Here is a 27,228-nt window from a genome sequence, read left to right as displayed (position 1 = left end):
GAAGGAAGGTATGCGTATGAGGTTTTTGAGGGTAAAGTGGTAAAAAGTTTCTTGTTGTACTTAGTTCCATGGGTAAAGGGTGGACAACCTTGTCCCACCCTTGTTCTAGTTTGTTCTAGTTAGTCCCATATAAAACCACACCAAACATAGGACAATTGTGTTCTGTCCTGTCCTGTCCCACCCTGTCCAACGTACCAAACGCACCCTAAACGTGTAAGAGTATGTAATAAAGTCAACTTTCTATTCGTTTATATTTTAGTTCGATTTCATGGTTTTATCGTAACGGATGGTCCAAACTCAAAAAAATGACCCATCAAAGACGAAGCATTTGTGATTGTGATCCCTAAAAAAGCAAAATATATTAAAATTTATTTTAAATTCATATTTATTCGAATGATTTTTTTTTTCAATTAATAAAACAAAGTTTTTATATTTTTTTTCTATATTCTACTGAAAAATCATTGGTCTCACATGATCTCATGTCTATATATATATATATAAAGAAAGATAGAGAGAGAGAGGGGGGAGGTTTACTTTGCAATGTACAAACCGTACAAACCTCATTCAATCAATCATAATTTTTTATTTTGTTTATTTTTTTGTAATTATGAGAGGTTGATTAATCATTTTTATTATGAAGGGTGTTAATCATGGATATTATCATTTTCATTATTTTAATTTTAGAGAAATACATGAAACAGTTTCATTAAAACTTCATTAAGTATTATATGAAATAATTTCATAACCATATATGAAACAACTTCATCAGAAAAAGTATTATATGAAACAATTTCACAAGATTAAACAATTTCACGAAAAAATTTCATAAGATTAAACAATGAAATAATCAAAAGGTACAACGGCCCGAGCGACCAGACTTAACATAAATGTAGCCACTKGAGCCATTCTAAAAAGGGAGAAATTTGCACTACTTGGTGAAATAGGTTCTTTTATAATCAATTTAAAACCATCTGCTAGAGGTTGTAACAATCCAAACGATCCCACTACATCAGGACCCTTTCGACGTTGCACAAAAGCCATTACTTTACGTTCAGCTAGCACTAAAAAGGCTACTCCTAGTAGAAGTGGTAGAATTATTCCAAGTATTTCAGCTGGAACTGCTATGTACATTTTCGATTTTCTATTCACTCATGATCTGGCCGACGGATGAGAGTGGTTTGCACAGTTTGTACAAATTGGATGGTTTGCATTTGATTGCTCCTCTATATACATATATATATATATATATATGTACATATATATATATATAGGGAAGAGTTCAAACGAGAACCCCTATAATTTACGAAAACGCGAGAACAACATATTAACCTCATATTGTGATAACAATAGAAATTAAAAGATTTTTTAAATTAAAAATGAAATTAAAACAATTCAAAATAAATTGAGAGGCAAAAGGGTAATATTGAAATTCAAAGTGATAAAATTTTAAAAACACGATCACAATAAATCCAATAATCTGGATAACATAATGGGTTATTATGGTTATCGCTTATTTCAACATGATTTTGATGTAATTTGGGTGTGATATGGGTGTGATAATCATGTGATTATCACACAATAATCACAAGGATTCCGCTCGGCTAGGGTTAACTTAGGAAATCGACTACCGATTTGGTGTGATATGGATGTGATAATCATGTGATATCACTATCATTACAGCGCACTCGATTTGATCATGGTTTCGATCGGTTAGGGTTAGACAATCACACATTTATCACAACGATTACTCATGGTTTCGATAGATTAGGATTAGACAATCACACATTTATCACACCGATTACGGGCAAAATCTACTAAACGATTTGGTGTGATATGGGTGTGATAATCATGTGATATCACTATCATAACATCACTTGCGCACTCAATTTGATCATGGTTTCGATCGGTTAGGGTTAGACAATCACACATTTATCATAACGATTACTCATGGTTTCGATAGGTTATGGTTACACTCGATTGATCATGGTTTTCGATAGGTTATGATTACATAATCACACAATTATCATAAGGGAAGAAGAAAGAGTGAAAACGAATGTGATCAATCCAGGAAAAAAAAGGGATAATTATAATTAATTAAAATAAAATAAAAATTATAAAAAATTACTTAATTACATTATTGCCCTTATTAATTTATTTATATTTAATATAAGTTAATTTATTAATTAAAAAAGTTTGAGGTTTTTAGGTTTTTCTCACGTTCTCGTAAATCACAAAGGTTCTCGTTTGAACCTCCACATACACACACACACACACACACACACACACACACACATATATATATATATATATATATATATTAAAGGAAGAACCAAAGATTTGTTTTATGAGAAATTTTTTTATCCTATATATCTTTTTTCTCATTATTTTGATTTATTTTTAATATACAACCAACACATTAATTGTTAACACTTTTATTTTCTTATTTTTTTAACTCCATTTTCATTCATTTATAAAGGAAATTTGAATACACAAACATATAAAACTACAAATAATTTTATTTACATCAATACATGCATATTTTTAATTATATGATAATTATAAAAATAAATCATCAAAATTAAAGATAGGTGAAAATTTTGAAATACAAAACTACAATCTTATATAATGCGGTGTAATGTAAATTATTACTGCTTATAATTCATAAATCGTATTGTCATGCCCAACATAAATCTTCAAACTATCCTATGAGATCATGCGACTATCAATTAGTCAAGGCTTTAACTGTTGAACAATTTCGAATTTCATAAAATTATTATAACATGCATTGTTGATCCGGATTCTGCAATATAAAATAGTCATTTTAAAAAGTATAAAAACAAAACTACTATAATCACTATTAGAAAGAAAAAAAAAAATTAACTAACAAAAGAAAAATGAACCAAATACATATCTTTTTTCTTCTGTGAAATATACAACAAACAAGTGGGAGAGGCATGATTCAAACCTATATAGAAAAACCTCAACAAATTTACAATTTGTCGTTTTTGACCACTCTCCCCTTCCTAGGCCAAGCCCTTCCCTCCATTTAAAATTAAATGTTCCCAAGACTTTTTAATCTTGAGAGGGATACTCGATGAGGGGTAGATTAGAGGGTTGAGTTCCAGTGAGAATGAGAGTTAAGGTGAGAAGTGTAAGAATGAATCTTCACCCTTTGATGCACATTAGGATGAGATGTACCGAGATTAATCCGAAAAGTTTTTTTTTGTAAAACCTAAGGATAGTAAGGTGACACCATGAGAATTGAGTATTCAAATATGATGAAATTGTGGTTGAGTTTTAGTTGTCCCAAATTGGTGAAGAGTTAAAAGATATGAAGAAAGTTAAATCCATAAAAAGATGGATGGTGTCTTTGTGTTAATTCATGGGGTTTTCCTCATTGAGTTGTCTTATTTTGGATAATTCTCTTTGAAATCTATAATCATGGTTGGAATCAAAACCAATCAAATGGTAAAAATAATAATACAAAACTAAAAGTGAACCAAAGATGATGACTTGGCAACGTGAGGTTTGATTTTTCCTCAAATCTGAAATAAGGTTAACTTTCATCATCTCACATTGATAGAAATATGATAGTTTGGAAGAAGATAATGGATGTATAAAAACGTGATGGAGCTTTGAAATCTATAAGAAGATGATGGATGTATAAAAGCAAGATGGAGCTTTGAAATCTATAAGAAATGATGGATGTATAAAAACGTGATGGAGCTTGGAAATCTATAACAATGGTTAAAATAAAAACCAACCAATTGGTAATTTTTTTGTGCAAAACGAATGCAAATGATACATTTTTTTCTTAACAAGAGTTGTGATTAGTGTAGTACTTATAATAACAAATGTAGTTTAAGTATCTATTATATCACTTATATATACATGGAATGAAAGTGTTGACTTAATTACGTGCTTTCATCTGATGTTAGCATCCTCCAAATCATGATTTACAGTGTTGGATGAGACGTTATAAATATAAATACAATCCAGAGTTTTCAGACACATCACACTTCCGTTCGAGTCGAGACTTTTACTTTTTTTCTTAAATTGAGTTTTGATCACCGTGCAACGCGGTGTCGAACACTAGTTTTTATAATAATGTTGTTGATGGTTAAAATTGTAATTTATGTCTTTCAGACTTTTATTCGGTACAAAAACAAACAATAATTATTTAAATCACTATAGCTGGCTTAATACATATCCGGCTTGATGAACATTGAGATGCATATCATATCATGCTAGTTAAAATTCTTTTTTCCATCTAGAACTAAACATCTGAAATGGGTTTTCACAGATTATTGCCTCTTACCCCCTTACCAGGTAAACGACGTTTACCCAGTAAGCAGCGAGTTGTTTACCATACACTTTGACCAACAAATGATACTGATCGAGATATTGTCTTGGTAAGGAAGGAAAGACTCTCATACTCAGTCATCACTTATTTAGATCGAATCTCTTACCCGACTACCAAATTTTTGTTTGTAAACGACCACTAAATGAGTCGAACTTTGTTGGAGAAGTGGCTAGCGGCTGCAATCATGGTTGCCTCTGGCCCAGAAGGCGTGGGTGTAGCTGTCAAGTCTTTGGCACTGTTACCTTCTTTGGGTACGACAAAAAAGAACCCAAACATTGATTTACTTATGGATGAGAACGAATTTACGGACTTCTTGTCTTTGCTACCCATCTCGATTCTCGGGGGAAGATTTTCTTAGATTTTTGGTAATTTAGCTATGTTGATGAACGATATATCAGTATATAATAAAAGAAAACCCGTGTTTATTATATATATATATAAGCATCCTTTTCTTGGTCATCAATCAAAGGAAACACCCAAGAAACTATACTTTACTAAAGTGATGTTTATTTGCTTTTTTGCTATTAAGTTTGAAATTTGACCAACTCTTTTCCCTTTCTCTGCAAGCAAAAAAATAGTGGATGTTTCATCATAGAGTGAATTACATCTTTGACCCTGTGGGTTAGTCAAAATTGATTTCTTAGAAGCAAAAATATTTCTATTTTAGTATAACCGTTAGAAATACTGTAATCTATACTATATTATAAAATATTTGACAAAAATTCTTAAAAACCATTTTTTTTATGCGTGAAGTATTATTTATTAATACATATTACTTAAAACTCAAGATTACAAGTAGATTGTGCGTAAGTACAACTTATTAAAGCTCCATATTTGAATTCATGTAACCAATTGCAGATAAACATAATTAAATACATGATAAACATCTCATTTTAAATATAAAAAATCTAAAATATAATTAGAATAATAATTGAGTTCTAACAGAATATTTAATTATTATCTTTATAAAATGTTATATTATTAAACCAAAAATAAATTATTTCGTTATTAAACTTAAATTNTATATTATTAAACCAAAAATAAATTATTTCGTTATTAAACTTAAATTAAATTATAATAAAAAATAATATAAAGAAATTACATAAAAAATGATAACTTTTCAATGGTTGATTTGATATTAACATTGATATATATATTTTTTTTCAAATTTATATTTTATTCAAAAATAAAATCATTATTGTTTTCTTAAAAACACATAAAATCGTATTATAACATCGACAGAGATAAATAATAAAATAGAACATTAAAATCGAAATATGTCTAATACTCTTCTAATAATTTTTAAAGCAAATTATAATCATATTTCTTAATTTAGGGAACTAATTTTTAAGACCATTATTTTATGGAATTAAATTATGAAACAGTCTATAAACGTGTAAGAGTATGTAGAATTAAAATAAAGTCAACCTTCCATTCCTTTATATTTTAGTTTTATTTAATGGTTTTGTTGTAACGGATGGTCCAAACTCAAAAAATTGACCCATCAAAGACGAAGTGATCCCTGAAAAAGCGAAATATATTAAAATACAACAAAGTTTGTTTTAAATTCATATTTAGGAGCGTTTGAGATTGCTTATAAAAGCTGCTTTTTAATTTATTTTAGTCTGACATCAATGATAAGCTGTTTTCTGGTGTTTGGATAAGAAAAAAAAAACTGCTTATACCGGTGCCAAACCGGTAATAAGCCGTTTTTGATAAGTTAATCATTCTTTACTTATGACTCCATTTATGAAATGTTTACGGAATAGTTAACAACGAAGTGAAGATTTTTTTTTTATTAACCTGGATATCTAATCTGCTATGCGAGCCGACTAATCCCAGAGCGACCACCTGCTTTGCAGATAACCCGGAGTCACCGCATTTGAACCTCCGTGGCCATAAGGGGATTTTTATTTTTTTTAGATTTGAACATATGATCTTCTGGTACTTTTGACCTTTGGAGCCAAGCTCAAACCAATCAGACACCACCCTTGTGGTTAACAAATGTTACGTTAAATAACTTTTTTGACCTTCATGTCAACAAATGTTACGTTAAATAAGAAACTATGAAACTTTATTATATTGACTGAACTTTTTTAAAACTTTGTTACATTAACACTGATTGAGATTCTTCATTATTCTAAATAGTAGAGCTTTTGTTCAAAGCATCCGAAGCAGAAACATATTTGTTTAGGAATTGATACATGGGTTTGTTAATTTGTTTGATTTCAATTCAAGATTTTTGATGTATTTGTTGATCCTGATGTCGATTTGGTTTTAGAACTAGTTTAAATCTTCATGATGATGGATTGCTTTTTTGTAATAGTTCCATTAAGAGGCAGTTTCTGAATCGTTAAGAGGTGAATCTTGTTTGGCAAAATAAAAGTCTACCTTTTTAATGGTTCTAAAACCCTTTGAATGATTTTGTATTCAGGGTCTCCCTTAACCATTCAGCACCTTAATTTCATTGTAAATAATTACCAGACAATTGTATTTCATTTTGCACTATATCATGAGAGACTCTTAATCATTCCGACCACTTAATATATATCAACACATATAATATAATTTAATTGGATGTTGAAAAAAATAATATATATCTTTTATTACAAATGAAAAATCATAGTAAAATGACTAAAATGTCCCTACGAGTTAAATGAGCTAACATGTTTTCTTTAACGGGTTAAGGAAAATAAACCAAAAATGTTGACAAATTATTTCATTTTAGGGACTTGTTGAACCTAAATTAAATTATAATAAAAAATTTAATTAAAAAATTACACAAAAAATAAGAAATTTTAAATATTTAATTTAATACTAATATCGATATATTTTTGTCAAATATGATATCTTTAAATTTATATTTTATTTAAAATAAAAAACATCATTGTTTTTTCAAAGTCACATAAGACCATATTATAAAATCGACTGAGATAAAGAATCAAATAAAATATTAAAATCAATATTTACCTCGCTGCATTCCACGAATACCCTTCTAGTTTATACAAATTCTTTTCCCTATACATTGTGTTTTGGCCAAATGTTTTGTTGTTGTTTTCTTAATGTCTTATCCACATTTATTAAATTTAATCTTATGTTTGAGTTATTAGTATTGTTTTGAAATAACAAAATCTGTATATATTAAAGGAAGAATCAAAGAGTTGTTCAATGAGAATTTTTTTATTTTATTTATCTTTTTTTTTTCATTATTTTGATTTATTTTTAATATACAATCAACACATTAATTGTTAACCCTTTCATTTTCTTATTTTTTTTAACTTTATTTTCATTATTTTATGAATATATAAAACTACAATTAATTTTATTTACATCAGTACATACATATTTTTTATTACATGATAATTATAAAAATAAATCATCAAAATTAAAGATAAGTGAAAAACTATATAGAAAAACAAGTGGGAGAGGCATGATTCGAACCTATATAGAAAAACTTCAACAGATTTACAATTTGTCATTTTTGACCACTCTCTCCTTCCCAAGCCAAGCCCTTCCCTCCATTTAAAAATAAATGTTCCCAAGATTTTTTAATCTTGAGCGGGATACTCGATGAAGGTTAGATTAGAGGGTTGAGTTCCGGTGATAAAGAGAGTTAAGGTGAGAAGCGTAAGAATGGATCTCCACCCTTTGATGCACATTAGGATGAGATGTACCGAGATGCATCCGAAAAGTTTTTTGTAAAACCTAAGGATAGTGAGGTGACACCATGAGAATTGAGTATTCTAATATGATAAATTTGTGGTTGAGTTTTAATTGTCTCAAATTGGTAAAGAGTTAAAAGATTTGAACAAAGTGACGTCCATAAAAAGATGGATGGTGTCTTTGTGTCAATTTATGGGGTTTTCCTCATTGGTTGTCTTATTTTGGATAACCCTCTTTGAAATCTATAACCATGGTTGGAATCAAAACCAATCAAATGGTAAAAATTATAAAATACAAAATTAAAAGTGAAACCAAGGATGATGACTTGGCAACATGAGATTTTATTGTTTCTCAAATCTGAAATAAAGTTGACTTTCATCATTTCACATTGATAGAAAGATGATAGTTTGGAAGAAGATAATGGATGTATAAAAACGTGATGGAACTTTGAAATCTATAAGAAGATGATGGATATATAAAAGCATGATGGAGCTTTGAAATCTATAAGAAGATGATAGATGTATAAAAGCGTGATGGAGCTTGAAAATCTATAACAATGGTTGAAATAAAAACCAACCAATTGGTAATTTTTTTTGTGCAAACGATACATTTTTTTCTTAACAGGAGTTATGATTATTGTAGTACTTATAATAACAAATGTAGTTCAAGTATCTATTATATCACTTATATATACATAGAATGAAAGTGTGTGACTTAATGACGTGCTTTCATCTGATGTTAGTATCCTCCAAATCATGATTTACGGTGTCGGATGGGACGTTATAAATATAAAAACAATCCAGAGTTTTCAGACACATTACACTTCCGCTCAAGTCGAGACTTTGACTTTTTTTTCTTAAATTGAGTTTTGATCACCGCGCTATGCGCGGTGTCAAAAACTAGTTTTTATAATATGTTGTTGATGGTAGCGCGTTCCCCCGCGGTGCGGTAAGGCATCACCTTGTTGTGCCAGCCGGTCCCATGGGGAGAGTTTTATATTTGCATTTCGGAAAAGAAAGGAGAAAGGACTTTTAAAGCTTGCTGACTAGGGTTAAAATCGTAATTTATGTCTTTCAGACTTTTATTTTGTACAAAAACAAACAATAATTATTTAAATCACTATAACTGGCTTAATACATATCCGGTTTAATGAACATTGAGATGCATATCATATCATGCTAGTCAAAATTCTTTTTTCCATCTAGAACTAAACATCTGGAATGAGTTTTGACAGATGATCGCCTCTTACCCTCTTACCGGGAAAGCAACGTTTACCCTGTAAGCAGTGAGTTGTTTACCATACACTCTGACCGACAAATGATACTGATCGAGATATTGTCTTGGTAAGGAAGGAAAGACTCTCGTACTCAGTCAACAATTATTTACACCGAATCTCTTACCCGACTACCAACTTTTTGTTTGTAAACGACCACTAAATGAGTCGAACTTTGTTGGAGAAGTGGCTAGCGGCTGCAATCATGGCTGCCTCTGGCCCAGAAGGCGTGGGTGTAGCTGCTGAGTCTTTGGCACTTTTACCTTCCTTGGGTACGACAGAAAAGCACCCAAACATTGATTTGCTTATGGATGAGAACAAATTTATGGACTTCTTGTCTTTGCTACCCATCTCGATTCTCCGGGGAAGATTTTCTCAGATTTTTAATAATTTAGCTGTGTTGATGAACGATATATCAGTAACCCGTGTTTATTATATATAAGCATTCTTTTCTTGGTCATCAATCAAAGGAAACACCCAAGAAACTATACTTGACTAAAGTGATGTTTATTTGTTTTTTTGCTGTTAAGTTTGAAATTTGACCAACTTTTTTCCCTTCTCTGCAAGCAAAAAACAGTGGATGTTTCATTGAGTGAATTACATCTTTGCCCCCTGTGGGTTGGCCAGAATTGATTTCTAAGAAGTAAAAATATTTCTAAATCTTTAAAATTTCTATTTTAGTATATCTGTTGGAAATATCTAGGAATGACAACGGGCCGGATATTGATATCCCCGTCTTCGAAACCGATAGCTAAAATCGTCCTTGTAACCGTCCCGATCCCCGTCGAGGATCTTATCGGGGATCCCCATCGGGTCCCCGCGGTTTCCCCGATTTCCGTTGGGGAACCCGTTAAGGGTAAAAATCCTCTTTTTCATCATTGATTATAACCGAACCCGAAACCGAAACCAATCTAAAAAAAATCACAATATGCTAATTTTCACAATTAAAAGTAAAATACAATTTTTTAAGATGTAAGTTTAAATGTTTCAAACATAATCGAACCAATTACAAACAATATATTAGATTACGATATATAACTAAACATAAATTCAAACATCATACAACTAAAATCACGATTTTAGAAAAATAAACTAAACTTTTTCGTGAACTTTATTTGGATTGTTTAGGTAAAGTGGATAAAAGTCTTTTAAATTTTAATGTTACTATTTTCTTTTAATGATATATATATATATATATATATATACATATCGGGCAGGGCCAGACCGGTGATCATCGTCCCCGCCCCCATCCCCATCCCCATCCCCGAATTTGTCTCCGATCCCCGCCCTGTCCCTGATAAGATGTTGCCGAACCCTGCTCGAAAATTTAGGTTTTCGGTTTTCACCATCGGTTTCGGGTTTTTTTTTTTTGTCATCCCTCGAAATACCGTAATAATTTTTAAAGCAAATTATATTAAAATATAATCATATTTCTTAATTTAGGGAACCAATTTATAAGACCATTATTTTATGGAATTAAATTATGAAACATTCTATAAACGTGTAAGAGTATGTAGAATTAAAATAAAGTCAACTTTCTATTCCTTTATATTTTAGTTCGATTTCATGGTTTTATCGTAACGGATGGTCCAAACTCAAAAAAATGACCCATCAAACACGAAGCATTTGTGATTGTGATCCCTGAAAAAGCAAAATATATTAAAATACAACAAAATTTATTTTAAATTCATATTTATTCGAATGATTTTTTTTTTCCAATTAATAAAACAAAGTTTTTATATTTTTTTTATTATATTCTACTGATTTGAACTAGTAAGCTGCTGATTTTGTAACATTTGATGATGTGGACTCCATTTATGAAATGTTTACGGAATAGTTAACGGCGAAGTGAAGAAATTTTTTGACCTCCACGTCAACAAATGTAAGATACTGATTTTTGATATATTTGTTGATCTTGATGTCGGTTTGGTTTTAGAACTAGTTTAAATCTTCATGATGATGGATTGCTTTTCTTTAATAGTTCCATTAAGAGATAATTTCTGAATCGTTAATAGGTTAATCTTGTTTGGCAAAATAAAAGTCTACCTCTTAATGGTTTTAAAATCATTTGAATGATTTTGTATCCAACGTCTTCTTTAACCATTCAGCACCCTAATTTCATTGTAAATAATTATCAGACAATTATATTTCATCTTGCAGTATATTATGAGAGGCTCTTAATCATTCCGACCACTTAATCATTCGACACCAAACCATTCAGTGATTGACAAAACAATCCCTAAAACCAGATAGAAGGGGGTGTTGATAGGAAAAATTATTGTAAATTGACTAAAATGTCCCTACAAGTTAAAGGAGCTAACATGTTTGCTTTAATGGGGTTAAGGAAAATGAACCAAAAATGTTGACAAATTATTTCATTTTAGGGACTTATAATGTGATTCTAAGTAAACCACAGGGACTAAGAATGTAATTTACTCAAACCAAATCAGAAGTCCGGTCCGACCGTCTTTCTTCTAGAAGCGCGTGAGTTGACTTGAAAAGGAAAGAACCGCCAACGGCTCCTCTATCTGTCCGTCTGGTCCTAATTTCCGCAATTCATCTCTACAAAATCCTGCAACATCGGATACGAATCGCACTTTATACAAGTCCTATTGAATCGTCACTGGTTGGATTTTGATTGGGGAAACCCTTATTTATAGGAGAAGGGTGACGAATTGAGTCCTAGGGTTTTCTATCATCATATATGGCGCAGAATCAAGGTGGCGGTGGTGGATTTTTTTCATCGCTTGCTTCAAGTTTTTCAAATTTTAAGAACCAAGTTAATGGGTAAAGTATTTTCGATGCTTAGTTTTCAGTGTAATTTTCAGCAACTGTGATGTATGCTTGAAGTGTGATTTTCATGGAGATATTGCTTAAACCGTGGGAGTACTGAAATTGAAGTTGTCTGTTTACGTGTTTTCACTACGTACTTGATTGATTAGATTTGAGCTTTATCGAGCTTTTTGACTTCATCTGTTATCTGTGTTTTACCTGATTGGTCTTATAGAAGGTTTGATTTCGATTAACTACGTGTAGAAACGGTTTGCTAGTGAATTACTTTTGAAGCTTATGAACTGCCAGTGTTAGTATAAATGATCAAATAGCACAAGTCTTATGCAGATATTGTTGATAATAACAGTCTTCACTTAGATTATAGACCTCCAGTCTCTTGATGTAAGTAAGATTTGTTAATTGTGCATGTCTAAGGAAAAGGAACTGATGGTTATCAAGAAGGAAGACATAGAGGCAAGGACAACTTTGTAAAATGTACAGGGGCAGTCTTGTAATTTTTGGTTAAGTCAGTTAGGATGGTTATAGAGAGGTTGTGGTAGTTGATTCGGTGTAATGCGAATACAAATAGTAGGTCAGGGGTGTTGGTGAGGGTAGACAATAATCAAGAAGAGAATGATTGGGAGAGTCAAAGTCTCTTGACGTGTTGGCCGATTGTAAGCAATCAACAATGTTCTTACTGAAGTTTTGAATTTGGATGAATAAAACGAACTCTGTGCATCAGTATGTTTTCATTTCCAACCCTGGCCGGCGCTGTGTGATCTATCTAGGGTCCACTCCTATGTACACCCTACCTCAAGGGGAATCTCTATGATAGAAAAACCCGTGCAAACATGATTCGGCATTTTGAAGATTCCAGTGTCTTTGTTAGCAAACTTTGGTATTTATGGACATAATTGCCTTCTTTCCTCCTAACCTAAACAAAAATCAACCATAGATCCTAACTTGACTCATGTGACTATAAACATCAGAACGTATTTGTGTTCTCCCCCAAAACCGGCTGCATTTAGTAGTACGTGTAATTTCATGAGTTTGAGCAAGTCAAATATCTTGCAATTCAGTGGATGATTGAGGAATTTGAAGCATGGCATTCACAGTCAGGTGTGATGGTGTCTATAAAATTACAAAACCCCAACAAAATAGAACCCTATTGTTCAAGATAACAATGAATTGTCTATAAACAACAATAATAATACATGATATTGAATTCATAATTCAAATAAGAATGAGTTTCCAAGTGTTGAATTGCTCTATCTTGGTGATCAACTTGACAACCAAATTCATGATGCGGAAGAAGATGAGAGTTTATTGGAATAAAAGATCTTAGAGCATCCACAATAGAGGTTTTTACAAGGTACAAGAACCTCATTGTTCTACTTTTTTCTTTATTAGCACCGTCTCAACAAAATACAATTCCCAGTAGAGGTTCGTATAAGAACCTCATATTCCACTTTTTATTTATAAATGATTATATAACTTAATTGTTTATTTAGTTATATATAATTATATAAATCTTATATATATATATATATGTATGTATATGTATGTATATATATATATGTATGTATATGATAAATTTCTAAAGCAAAATTCAAAGTACTAATTCTTAATATAGATCACTTGCAATCATGATTTGACCAAATATGTCAACCAAGGTATGAAGTTGATGATAACTTCATTGGATGATATTGAGAGTTTTCATGATTTTCAATATCGTTGATATTCTTTCCATTTTCTTGATGTAGAGAGGTGTGAGAAAAGAATGAATATGATGCTTCTATGTATAGCCAATGTGATATAATTTTTAATATTTACAAATATGTTTTATAATTATTAATTTACACTTTTTATATAATTTTGATTTATATAATTTAGAAGTATTTGAAAAATAATTCAAACATAAGCATAAAAACGAGATATATATGTACTTTATTTAATATATGGATAATCTTATAAATTTATTAACAGACTTAAAAATTAAACTTACTAAAACAAAATACATAGAAACTTGTATAAAAAACTACCAGAAGTGAAACAAAATTAATAAATACATATTATAATTAATAATTTACACTTTGTACATCAATTTCAATTTATATATCTAGTAAATATTTTTATAGACTTATTAAAACAAAATACAATAAACTGATAAAGAAACAATAATAGTACAATAAGTTCTTTAGGAACCCCAATTGTGGATGCTCTTAGAAGCTCTTATCAAGTTGGTGTTAATCCTCTTGGTGTTAACTTCTAGTGTAGAAAAAACTTTTTTGTGGATGACTACTGTGAAGAATAAGTTACACAATAGTATAGTTGATCAACTGTTTAGTTACTTATATAGAAAAAATGTATTCTCTAGAGTTAGTGATAATGATATTCTAGTTCACTTTCAAATCGTAAATTGATTTGGATGTATGTTTTGAATTATTAATTCTATATTGTGTGGCGTTAACGTTGTTTTTAAATGATTCATTGTTATCTTGAATTTTTATTGTTCTATTCTATTAAGGTTCTCTTTATAGACACTGGCACATCAGACAGTGCATACCCTGCTTCAGGTTCCTAGATCCAATACTGTCTGTAGAGTAACTTAACGTCTATTTGGAATATTTACATGCTTTTAATATGTTGTTCATATGGTTCTGGAGCTATAAGTTTGTTACATTAAGAAAAAGTTCTTTATTTGTGTTTGGATGGCAAATGGCTACTCACAAGTATACAAGGCCAACAAGTAATATAGTTCGAAGAACAAGATATCATGCCCACATAGACTGCTATATTCTTTCGTTTGTAAAAACTCAGTGATGGGAACCAAATACATTTCGGGAAATTAGAAGTTAAGAAACAAGAATATAAAGATATTAACAACTTAGCAATGCTAAGGATCAGATTCAAGTTGAGTGAACAAGCGTTTCGTCAACACGACCACACAACCACATAAATGGATGACTACACTGGCACAAAGATTTAACAATGATATCGGGTTGTGGATAAATGAGACTAAGTTAAAACAAGATCCCAGAAGTCATATTATGTAACTAAAGAAATCAATTGATGCAAAAGGCTGTCTTGGCTCACATAACACCAAGATGTCAATAATCTTTTGATCTTATTGACTCACTAACAACGCACCCATATTTCTATGGGGCATGTATTAGTGGAATATGAACAATGATGATATTCTAGATGCAAGAACCAATGTATCTCTATACTAGTTTAATTTATTGCTTCCACAACACATCTTGCAATTAATCATGAGCAATACCACCATTTCAAGTGAATGAACTAGGGGTGAGCAAAGGCGGGTACCTAGCCATAATTCATGGAACGGTCCCGGAACTGAACCAGCGGTTCTTGGAATGAAGGAATCGGAACCGGAACCGGTTACACCGGTTCTTTATATTTGGGCACCGGTCCCAGAACCGCATGGAACGGTTCCGGTACCAGTGTCTATTTTTTTTAATTTTATCATTTCATACTATAAAAAAGTAATTACTAGTCTATTACAAAGTACCGACGTAAAGAAATAAATACTACAAATGGTGAGATCTAATCCGATAAAAACTAATAATTACATAAATAATTTGATAGAAACTCTTGATAGCAGCGAGAATTGATTCAACTCTTAAGGAAGCGGCAGTAAGTGTAACAAAATATATCATTAAAAAGTCTTCGTCAAGACAATTAAAAATGGTGTATGTAGTTTCCAATTTTTATTTTATACCTTTTCCACATTATTTATATATTCTTATGATACGTCTCAGCCCGACCCACATTGGGATCGTATATATTTGCGTCGCAAAAGAGAGGCAGGAAACAAGTAGAGGGGGGCTGTTTGCAATTTACTTATTCTTAATTATCTTAATTAGTTGATTAGGATAGATATTAATTAGTTTATTAGGATAAATATGTTTTCCTATTTTTTAGGATTAGGGTACGGCTTTATTTAAGGGACCGGCCACCCCGTTGTTTGGATTCATTCTAGTATTTTGATTCTTGTTATAGACATTGGAGATTACTGGGTCTCGAATTCTAGGGTTTATTTTAATAAGCATCCGATTAGTGGTACTTTCGGCCGCTAATCTTGATTTTTCCAATTGATCCATATCAAATTGGTATCAGAGCATCGATCTTGCGCCTGTGATTTTATCCACGCTACCATGACCAAGATTCAGGATCTTGAAGCTGAGTTGACCCAACAGAAGGCTGCCGTCGAACAGTTCCGCGCTGAGACGACGGAGCGGTTCGAAAACTTGGAGACCACCGTGGAATCGTTGCGCACTGAAACGGAGAAGCGACATGCGGAGATGATGAAGGTCATGTTGCAACAGTTCCAGGCGTTAAAGCCGCCACCACAGCCGACAGCAGCCGTGCCATCGCCAATCTTCAACGATTGCACCACACGGCCCATAATGCAGCAATCGAATCCGATTTTTGACGAGAATGGGGCGTCCCTGCCGCCTTGGCATGCAACCAGCAGTACGACCAGGGAACCGAACAGGCCCATCGGCACTCAGGAAATTCCTTTTCCGGAGTCAGGTACGTTTGCTTTTTCTGAGACTGAAAGGCCGTTTGGCAGCGGGTATGGAAGGGGCTCAGGACCTTCGGGGGAACGGGGGTGGGTGCCGGGGACGGACTACCGTCTTCGTAAGCTGAAGATGCCGTTGTTCGATGGAATTGATGTATATGGGTGGGTGTACCTCATGGAAAGATTTTTCGACGTTCAGGGATTTGTTACTACGGGGGAGAAGTTGAGAGCGGCGGTGTTGGGGTTGGAGGGACAGGCCCTTGCATGGTACCGATGGAGTGATTATAGGCATCCTTTTCGTCACTGGGAAGGATTAAAAAACYGGTTGTTGGCKCGGTTCYAGTCATCTCAGGAAGGGGACCTATACGAACAATTTTTGGCAATTAAACAGGAAGGGTCGGCACGCGAGTATATAGGGAAATTTGAAATAGTATCGGCAYAGCTAAGGGGTATTCCTGAGAAGATCATGCARGGTACATTCCTAAAAGGGTTGAAACCGGAGCTACGAACTTCCGTGAGGTTGCTTCAACCAATGGACTTAGACCAGGCGATCCAACTAGCTCTGATGGTGGATGAAAATAAAACTGTCAGCAACGAGAACGTGGAAAAAGGGGAAAACAAAAGTCAGCCAGTGCGGACCGGAGTGGGGGGATCACGGCCGCTGGCCGCCCCACCAACGGGAACCCAACGACCGACAACAGGGGGTAACGAGCAGCCGTTTAAACGGATGACAGACTCGGAACTGGCGGATAAACGGATTAAGGGCTTATGTTTTCGATGCGATGGGAAGTTCACACCCGGACACCGTTACCCCGAGAAAGCTCTGCGGATCATGTTAATGGATGATGAAGATGACGAAGGGGAAGAGTTAACACCGGAAACTCACGCACACTCGGATGCGGTGGAGCTGTCAGTACACTCAGGTGGTGGAGCAGTTCCCTGCCTTTCACCTTGAGGACAAGGTGACTTTTCGAGGCGGGAGTAATGATACGTCTCAGCCCGACCCACATTGGGATCGTATATATTTGCGTCGCAAAAGAGAGGTAGGAAACAAGTAGAGGGGGGCTGTTTGCAATTTACTTATTCTTAATTATCTTAATTAGTTGATTAGGATAGATATTAATTAGTTTATTAGGATAAATATGTTTTCCTATTTTTTAGGATTAGGGTACGGCTTTATTTAAGGGACCGGCCACCCCATTGTTTGGATTCATTCTAGTATTTTGATTCTTGTCATAGACATTGGAGATTACTGGGTCTCGAATTCCAGGGTTTATTTTAATAAGCATCCGATTAGTGGTACTTTTGGCCGCTAATCTTGATTTTGCCAATTGATCCATATCATCTTAACATTCAATAAATTACATAAACTAATCAAAATATAGAAATCATATAAAAATAATATTTTGAGGACAGTAGAGCATAAAATACAATAAATTAAATTTAAAGAAATGAATTAAATGTAAAGAGGGAGGTGAATTTGATTTTTTAGAAGAGAATTAGGTTGTATTTTGAGGTTATATTGGTAAAATATAGGTGTATTTCACTTTGTTCCACCTTGTTCCATGGGATGGGGGTGGAACATGCCTGTTGCACTCTGTTCTTGTTTGTTCCACATAAAATTCCTGCCAAATGTGGAACGGTGATCCCTGTTCTATCATGTCCTGTATACCAAATGCACCCTAACAGCTCTTATCCAACTTGTCCAATGGTCCTTCACACCAGAAATATCTGCAGCAATCCTCCAGCTTTACAACACTTTTGAGTTCTAATTAGTGCAAAAAGATACTTTAGTGTAAATGCTACAGCATCCACCCAGTTACTGCATCAACGGAACTCAAATTTGAAATCAGCTCCGGGAAAACAAAATGAAGAAGAACCACACAAAGTAGAGGACAACCTAACTAAAAAAAATCCAAGCAGGTTCTCCTCTGTTCTTTAAGGTAGATGGGATTCATCAATCCGATATACAAAATGGAGGGAATGGATCTTAACCAGAAATATGATACATTGTCGCAGCTGGTTGATAGCAGCCGCCGTAGAGATTGTAGGGGTTGAAATAGTGTAAATTACACTAAATCTTAGTGTTATCAACTGGTTATGCAGATCGATCTGGTAGTTTCCCTTTTGTGTATTCTCTGTATCTCAACCTCCAGGTATATACTCCTAATCCCCTCCAAATGTGTGTATACATATCAAAATCTATCCACCTGTATATACCCAAAATAGAGTCAGTATATCCTTCTCCTTGTATTCAACTCCAATAGAGTATAAATCAAGAATTGCTTTAGTTCCCCTGCCAAGCACAAGAAAATCCAATTTAGCTCTATGTAACATGCAATATAGTCTATTTACGATTTAACTCAACACCAAGGATAAACATACAACTCTTTACACATTTATACACTTCTAAGCATAAAATTCAAGGCCAGAGCTCAAATATAGGGGTAGAGTATAACAAAAGAAGCCAATTATAGTCCATTCAAAGAACTATTAAGCAATTTGGTTGTGATATTTGGTAATTAAATGATATTCTTGCTCTTTTCTTCTCCCAAAATTGGCATTGCTGTTCGTCATGTTAGTATCTCTAACTTAGCATATTACCAGCTAAGTTATGACATGGACTTATATCTAGTTTTTAGCATCTGCTCTTTCTGCATTGCTGCCATTAACTGTTCCTGGTTATATGTCCCAAAGCTTGAATATTCTTGTTATATCTTTTGAGTAGATATAAGATTAGACCATTTGTAGCATGGACTATTTACCACAAAGGTCATATGTGCTCAGTTATTTGGATTCACCTATATACATATATATTTTTCTTCTGCAGTTTGCTTGGTTATGAGGGGCTAGAAGTTATAAATCCTGAAGGAGGCACGGAAGATGCTGAAACTGAAGCACAAAGAGGCAGATGGAAGCAGGAGGTGCAGTAACTTCTTATCTTTCATACAATTTCATGATTTATAAATCTGTTGACTTGTTTTGCTGTCACTTCATACTGATTCAGAAGATGCTATTTTTCATTTGTATTTATAGTAGGCTTATACCACATTTACGCAATTCAAGAAAATAGAAATTGATTTGATACTGGAGCAAATTGCTGCTTGTGTGTAAAGTTTATGTTTGCTCTCATTTTAACTGTAATCCTGTGTTCTCTGTATTCGGTGTCTTTTTATTTATTTGTGTCACTGTTCAGTTATCTTGTGATTAGTGGACAGCATATAATTTTATTCATAGTTCACATTACGTTGTAATTCAGAAGGGTTCTGATCCCTGAATGAGATGGGGAGAACTGGAACCCTCTCTTCTGAGACCCTGACATGCATATTTCAAATGCATTCTATCATCTGATTTCTATGTATTTGTTATCGGTGTTCCATGAGTCTTTATACTTTTCTTAGTGCTCGAGTTCAGTTAATAGTGTATGATATGGTGATACCAATTCTTTTCAACTACAAATTGTGGAAACTGTTTTATATTAGTTTTATACTACCTAATACTTATGATTCAAAATTATGGAATTTTGTTTTCTCTTTTGTCTTAGTTTTTGTTTTAGTATCTTCCATTTGTACTCATAAATCCCTCAAAAGTTACTATTTTTCTTGAGGTCATGTCTCCAGTTAGTTTGATAAAGGCTGTGTTGCTCTTCCTGTATGTGATTGATATTCAAATTCTCATTATATGTTCTATAGTCACTGTGTCTGTCATGTAATGGTTTAACAATTTTTAATCCTTTCATCATCTACTGATATTTACTTTGAACCTCATATTTATTGTAGGATCGTGATAGTTACTGGAAGATGATGCAGAAGTATGTAGGTGCTGATATCACGTCAATGGTGACTTTACCCGTACTCATATTCGAGCCCATGACAATGCTGCAGAAAATGGCAGAGGTTTGTCGTCATCACCTACAATTTCTACGTGCTGCTTGTACACTTATTGAGTTGCTAGTAAGATGCTACACGTTTTTTCATAGTTGATGGAATATTCCCACCTCTTAGAACTAGCAGATGAATGCGAGGATCCATACATGCGATTAGTCTATACTGGTATCTCTTTCTCTTTCTTTCTCTCTCTCTCTCTCTCTCACACACACACACAAAAATATGCATACCACAAACTGTCTTCTCTCTTGTGTATGTTTCCACAAGCATTTGGTTGCTAGGTGGTAATGATGGTTTTTCTGTTACAGCATCATGGTTCATATCAGTATACTATGCGTTGCAACGAACCTGGAAGCCATTCAACCCAATTCTTGGTGAAACCTATGAAATGGTTAATCATTGTGGCATAACATTTATTGCAGAGCAGGTAATAATTTAAATACCCCATATACTTTAGGGTGACTTTTGTTTCTCATATGTTTGATATCTGTATATGGTTTCTATTAATATTTTACTAAAATAAATTTATATGAAGAGGAGGGGAAAATATGGCTCCAACCGGTTGGTGGGAGGGGAAGAGAACACAGTATAGTTGCTATTTCTATTTGTCACCTACTTGCTTGTTTGCTTTACCATCACTTTGTCTTTAGTTAGTTTAGTGGTTTTGTACCTTCCCATATGCCTTCAAGGTCCTTGTTTGCTTTTTTATTTTTTCTTGTGCTTTCTCTTCAACTCTTCCAAACCTTTTCTCTTTCATTTATTTTTTTCTATTTCTTTTCTTTCAAAATTTTGTAAAACTCTTGGGATTCACAGGGTTCATTTGGTTTGGTTTTACTAATTTGAGCAGGACAAACACATGAAAGAGGTGGTTGGTGATAGAATAAGTAGTCTAAATCAGTTTTTTGATATTTCAACTCACCGCTATATACACTTAAGATATTAATATGACCTGAATGACATGAAATCTTGTATTTCAAATTTTTGCTCTTCATATCTTCCCACCCCACCTCTTCTACCTGGCATAGCCTACGAACATGAGAATGCTTAAGTTTGACATGAGATTTCGTCTTCACTAATATTATTTTTTTTGGCATCTTTCTATTATCCCCATATTGGTATATCTTATGAAGTGACTGATACATCTATTTAAATCAGGTTAGTCACCACCCTCCAATGAGTGCTGCACATGCTGAGAATGAACATTTTGTTTATGATATAACTTCAAAAGTGAAGACTAAATTTCTTGGTAACTCGCTTGATGTGTATCCTCTTGGAAGGTAAATAGCTCCACTATGGTTTCTTGTGCTCATTTGGATAAAAAGATGTTGCATTTCTTAATTTTTGAGATTTGATAGGGTTTTATACTCCTTTCAAGTACTGTAGCTTCCTATTACACGCTCCGGCTTTTTATGAGTTCTGTAGGTTTTTGTACTATGCTTTTAATTCTAAACCAACATGGATATAAACCAAAGCTATGAACATTTTGTAACCAACTGCATATAAACCAACATATGATATAAACTGAAACTAAGAACATTGGTATTTGTTTAATTAGTATTTGCATATAGACCAACGTGGAGGATGTTTCCTATCCTTCAGATTGCATATAATATCCCTTTTAGTGGGACGAATTAGAATTTTGGTGTTCCTTCACATGCCTAATTGGTGAGCTACAAATGTAGCTTATTTTTAACACAAACAATTACTCAAATAATTTTGCATCAGTAAGATTTCACTAAAACCTAATTGAGTTACAAGTCATTGCACCTCATTGTAATATTTATTTGCTATCAGCTGTGCAATCTAGACATACGCTACCTGAATCATTTGATCAAAACTACAAAACTGACTCAAGTTTCATCGACCACGATCATCAGATTAGCAAGTAAAGGTCTCTTCTTTAGCTCTTGACATGACCCCCAACCAACCTTATCTGCAGCAAAATCTCTTAGCTACTTACTCTTTTGGGGAAATATGTATATATATTCTAGTCTTATGTGGTAGTATCTGTGGGAGGTGTTGAAGGATCATGACGGTATTTATGCTTACTTTTCTGACAATTTTGTGTGCAGAACACGTTTGAAGCTAAAGAAAGATGGAGTGATCCTAGAGCTGGTTCCCCCTCCCACCAAAGTTAATAATCTAATATTCGGAAGAACATGGGTTGATTCTCCAGGGGAGATGGTTTTGACCAACTTGACTACAGGCGACAAAGTTGTGCTATATTTTCAACCCTGCGGTTGGTTTGGGTGTGTGTCTCCCACTTTGCTTTCTCACTGCCTTTTGTGGTGCAAAACCTCCTGCTTTTTGTTGTTAATGCAAGTTGAGAAACATGTCTAGCTTCCGCCCATTCTTTTTCTTTGTTCATATATGCAAATACAATCGCTTAAGATGTGCTTTTGAGTAATATAACCTTCAAGAGGAATCTTCTTCAGATTTCAAGAAAATGTTCATTTAGTTTGGGGCAGAGTTGTTATGTATTAAGCCTATGAGTATGTTCTAGAGTATTTTTGCTCAATTCTTTAAGTAAATATCTATTCTGTATCCTGTATGCAATTGTGATTAACATTACTCTCAATTCACATCTTTTGTGAAGGGTTGTTTTTAGTGAAAACCTGAAATTCTTTATCTGGCTAATTGGAGTGCGTCTGCAACAGCTACATACTCAACTGTAAATAAATGAGTGACTAGTTTCCGAAGTGCTATTGTGAAAGGACTGATAGTTTTATATAAATGTATCTGGGGTACTTAGCCTAATGTATGTATTTTTTGTGTTTGATTGTAGTGCTGGTCGCTATGAAGTGGATGGATATGTATATAACGCCTCTGAAGAACCTAAGATATTGATGACAGGCAAATGGAACAAGTCCATGAGCTATCAGCCTTGTGATTTGGAAGGGGAACCCCTTCCAGGCACGGAACTGAAAGAGGTTAGCTTCTGTTACTAAATTTGGCTACTGGTTTTATTTCTTATTACTGCCAGTGATTTAACACTGTAATAAACCAAACGAAACAAGCCCAGTATATCCCACCTGGAGGTGGGTTCCCCCGCACGCCGCAAGGGGGGGCGTATACACACCTGATCTCGAAAAACCCTCGTTTTGTGCAAAGTGTGCGAGAAGTAACAATAGAACACGATAAAGAAGAATCTAAAAACTAGTGCTAAATTTTTGAAAAGCGAGTTAGAAGAAGCAACAACGTTGAAACACACAAACAAATAAAACATACAAATAGAGCAGGTGCAAGAAATCATAACAAAGGTACGAAGACCAACACACACAAGTCTGACCTAGGCCTCAGGAGGCTTATCCTTTTTACACTATGATGTGTATCCAATAATTCTAGTATGTTTGTCTGTCTGGTATGCTTGTTTTGTATATGGAGAGCTACTACATCATGATATGTTATGCGCCAAGCTATATGCATATTGGCACCGATTATTTTTCATATGCCATGTTGATCATGGATCCTAGGTGAGCCTTCACTTTACCAAGACAACAAGTGTTCTGTTAAATTCAATTATGAAATAACCGCCGAGAAGTAGATGAAAATGTGTAAAGTTGATTGTTAGTTGTTACATGGAACTTACAAATGGTACACGCTTCATATATGTTGACCTTGTCAACAAAGAGCTGATACCAGATTTGATAATGATGTTAGGGAAAAATGCAACAAAGTTTGCCTTAGTTCCTATTTGTAGTGTAACAAATAATTTTTTTTTTCAATAAATGTAACAAAGTTCCAAAAATTTGCTATTTAATGTAACAATGTTTCAAAATTTCTAAATTTTTACCCAATTTGGCTGGTAACCTACAGATCTTGTAACATTTGACGTGGATATCAAGCTTATCATCCACTTGGTCGTAACCCTTTTAAATTTTCATAAACCTTTCATATATGGGTATCGATGTCATCAAATGTTACAACATCAACATCAAATTTCCTTAGTTCATTCCAATAAAGAAGAATTATACCTAACTTTGTTATGTTTTGATGCATTTTGCACATGATGTTATTATGTCTAGTTGGACAACATGTTACTGATTCTTTTCACATAAATATTTAAGGCGTCCCTGGAAAAACCACAATAACCTTTTTTGTTTCAAGTAATATTTACCAATTTGTGTTCAGATGCTGAAAGGCATTGGATCTGAACTTCTGCTTTAGGCTGTTCGATGGAATTGACCACTTAAGCTTTAGGTGTTGAAGTTCATGCCACTATAATGCAGGAGTTCTATGCATTTAAAATGGCGATCTGTCTAAAATATGCTAATTGCACTGTTAATATATACATATGGAATAACTAACTGGCTGATGTTTGTCTTTTGAAGGTTTGGAGAGTTGCCGAGGCTCCTGCAAATGACAAATTTCAGTATACACATTTTGCACATAAAGTAAACAGTTTTGATACAGCACCAAAGAAACTATTGGCATCAGATTCTCGCTTACGTCCAGATAGATATGCGCTTGAAAAGGGCGATCTGTCTAAAGCTGGTTCAGAAAAGAGCATGTCTCTCTCTTTCTCTATTTCTCTCTCTCTCTCTCTCTCTCTCTCTCACACACACACACACATACCTTGGAGCATGGGTGAAAGCCTAATACAACGTAAGACTTACCGAGTGTATCAGGCTTTACTCTGTTCTTTGGTTCTTGGATCTTTTTTCCCATGAAAATTGCAATATTTCAAATGGTATATAAAGTTTGGGAGAAATGGTTTGACCGTTAATCATTTCTCAAGTACCATACCTTTTGATAATGATAAAAATATGAGAATCTTATAGTCCCAAAATGATATCGTTGATTTCTTTTTTATGATGACATGGGCAAGGAAGTCGTTATACATTAAAAACTCGCCAAAAGTTGAAATTATTGTAGTTTTCATGGGACATTGGTTTTTCATTTTCGTTACTCCAGTCATCTTAAAATAAAAAAATTCAATTGATTGCTGGTAACTATCTTATGGTCCTTACATATTTATGCACCATTGGAAATGTTAGGATGATGCGGTGGAACTATTACCAAAGTTCTCTTCATTTGTGAAAATGTTGCATGTTACTTATTGTTTTTGGTTATTAAACATTTTTATGAAAATAGCACAAAAAGAAGGTAAATTGCTCGTCGACCTGCAACTATTTGTCTAGACATGATCCATGTGGGCGCTGTGGGGTTCGGTGAATTCAATAATGTATGCCTGGTGGTGTTCTGGCCATTTGTTCGCCTTTCATGGCCACATATCTTTCCAGCCAAGGAAAGGGAAATGTGGTTATGGGTCTCACGTGTATGTCGAGGGATGGTTAAAATGAATGGGTCTCGAGAAAACTTTTCACGGACATTTCAGTATTTGAGGTGATAAACCTCTAAAACAGCGTAAAATTCACATTGTGCAATCTAATGTTTTGTGTTCCCTTTTTTGTAGTCTGGAGGAGAAACAAAGAGCTGAGAAGAGGGCCCGAGAGGCAAAAGGTCAGGAATTCAGTCCGAGATGGTTTGAAATAACCGAAGAAGTCGCTCCAACACCTTGGGGTGATCTGGAAATTTACCAATACAACGGGAAATATTCAGATCACCGAGCTGCAGTTGATAGCACCAGCACTTTTGAAGATGTTGACATCTCCACAACGGAGTTCAACCCATGGCAATACGGAAACGTTGCTGAAACCGAACAAAAGAGCTGAATTAGAGGCATTTTATGTGTTGGCAGCTTGACGTAATTGGTGATTCTTTAAGTTCATGTTTGTATGGTTTTTTAGATGATGCTAAATTGGAGGCATTTTGTGCAAGTTTAGTTGTGCATTGTTATGTATTTGTATTGTTTGTTTATTGGGTGTTTGGAATATTTAGTATGCCGATTGGACCATCAAATGGATCGAAAACGTGTGGTTTTATTGATCTAAAAGTAGAGCTAAAAGAACCTTTTCGATCACGAATGTATCTTCAACAATGAGGGTCATTTTTTGAGCTTGTTAGTTGATAGAAAAGCTGACACGAGTTCATTGCTTCTACTATTGGGTGAAAAACGAAACCCGAATGAAAGTGGGGTTGTTTATCAAACACTTACTGTAAGCGTTTACAATAAAATTTATACACTATCATTTACTTATAAGGTAAGATATTAGTCCACCAAAATGGCATCGTATGTTTCAATTTGCCCACTTAACCCTGACCCAATAGAACCAGGAAAGCATAACACCTTTTGTAGTTCCCCTCGGCCGGCAAGCATCTAGCTGGCGAGGAGGGAAGACTAACTAGCTCTCCCGTAGATGTAAAGCCGCTCGCTGTAAGCGTTGACAGTGGTAAGAGTCGTCGCCCTCACTTACCGGGTAAGACTCTTGGTTCTTCTATGACTCTTACTGGGTAAAATTCTTGGTCATTGTCATATTTATCCAGTAAGGTAATATGACTTGGTAAATATTTATCCGGGTAAGCATTCGGTAAATAACCCCTAAATATACTGGTATATCTCACCTAGAGTAGGGTCTTAATGAAGTGATGGAGAAACTCAAGGGTTGTTTACCAAAAATGAACCAGGTAAGTGCCTTATTAGGACACTTAATGAGTGAGAATGATGAGGACCCGAGAATCTTATTTTGTAAGTGACGATGATAACTCTATAGATTATTAGTGCTTATCAATATTTTTAATAATGTCATTTTGATGGGCAAGAATCTTACCTAGAAAATAAGTGAGGATAGTAACTTTTAGGCCAACTCTGTGGCCACGGAGA

The 27,228-nt window shown here is 33.9% G+C and overlaps 1 protein-coding gene across 2 annotated transcripts; it reads left to right on the top strand.

Annotated features, from left to right (window-relative positions):
* Positions 1-11,848: 11,848 nt before the first annotated feature.
* On the top strand, positions 11,849-26,427 carry LOC112523266 (oxysterol-binding protein-related protein 3C-like). Of its 2 annotated transcripts, none has more exons than XM_025132789.1 (10): positions 11,849-12,086; positions 19,448-19,541; positions 20,397-20,513; positions 20,597-20,669; positions 20,813-20,931; positions 21,660-21,781; positions 22,577-22,753; positions 23,290-23,434; positions 24,836-25,014; positions 25,921-26,427. In XM_025132789.1, the coding sequence occupies exons 1-10, from the start codon at positions 12,004-12,006 to the stop codon at positions 26,177-26,179; spliced, it is 1,368 nt and encodes a 455-aa protein (XP_024988557.1). In that variant the 5' UTR covers positions 11,849-12,003; the 3' UTR covers positions 26,180-26,427. The 2 variants fall into 2 exon arrangements, with proteins under 2 accessions (XP_024988557.1, XP_024988558.1); XM_025132790.1 differs by having other exon boundaries at positions 24,836-25,010; positions 25,921-26,086.
* The last annotated feature ends 801 nt before the right edge of the window (positions 26,428-27,228 follow it).

The sequence above is a fragment of the Cynara cardunculus genome (genome assembly GCF_001531365.2).
Source record: "Cynara cardunculus var. scolymus isolate 2C chromosome LG 12, CcrdV1, whole genome shotgun sequence".
In the NCBI taxonomy this organism is placed as follows: domain Eukaryota; kingdom Viridiplantae; phylum Streptophyta; class Magnoliopsida; order Asterales; family Asteraceae; genus Cynara; species Cynara cardunculus.
This window is presented reverse-complemented; position numbering and strand designations above follow the sequence as displayed.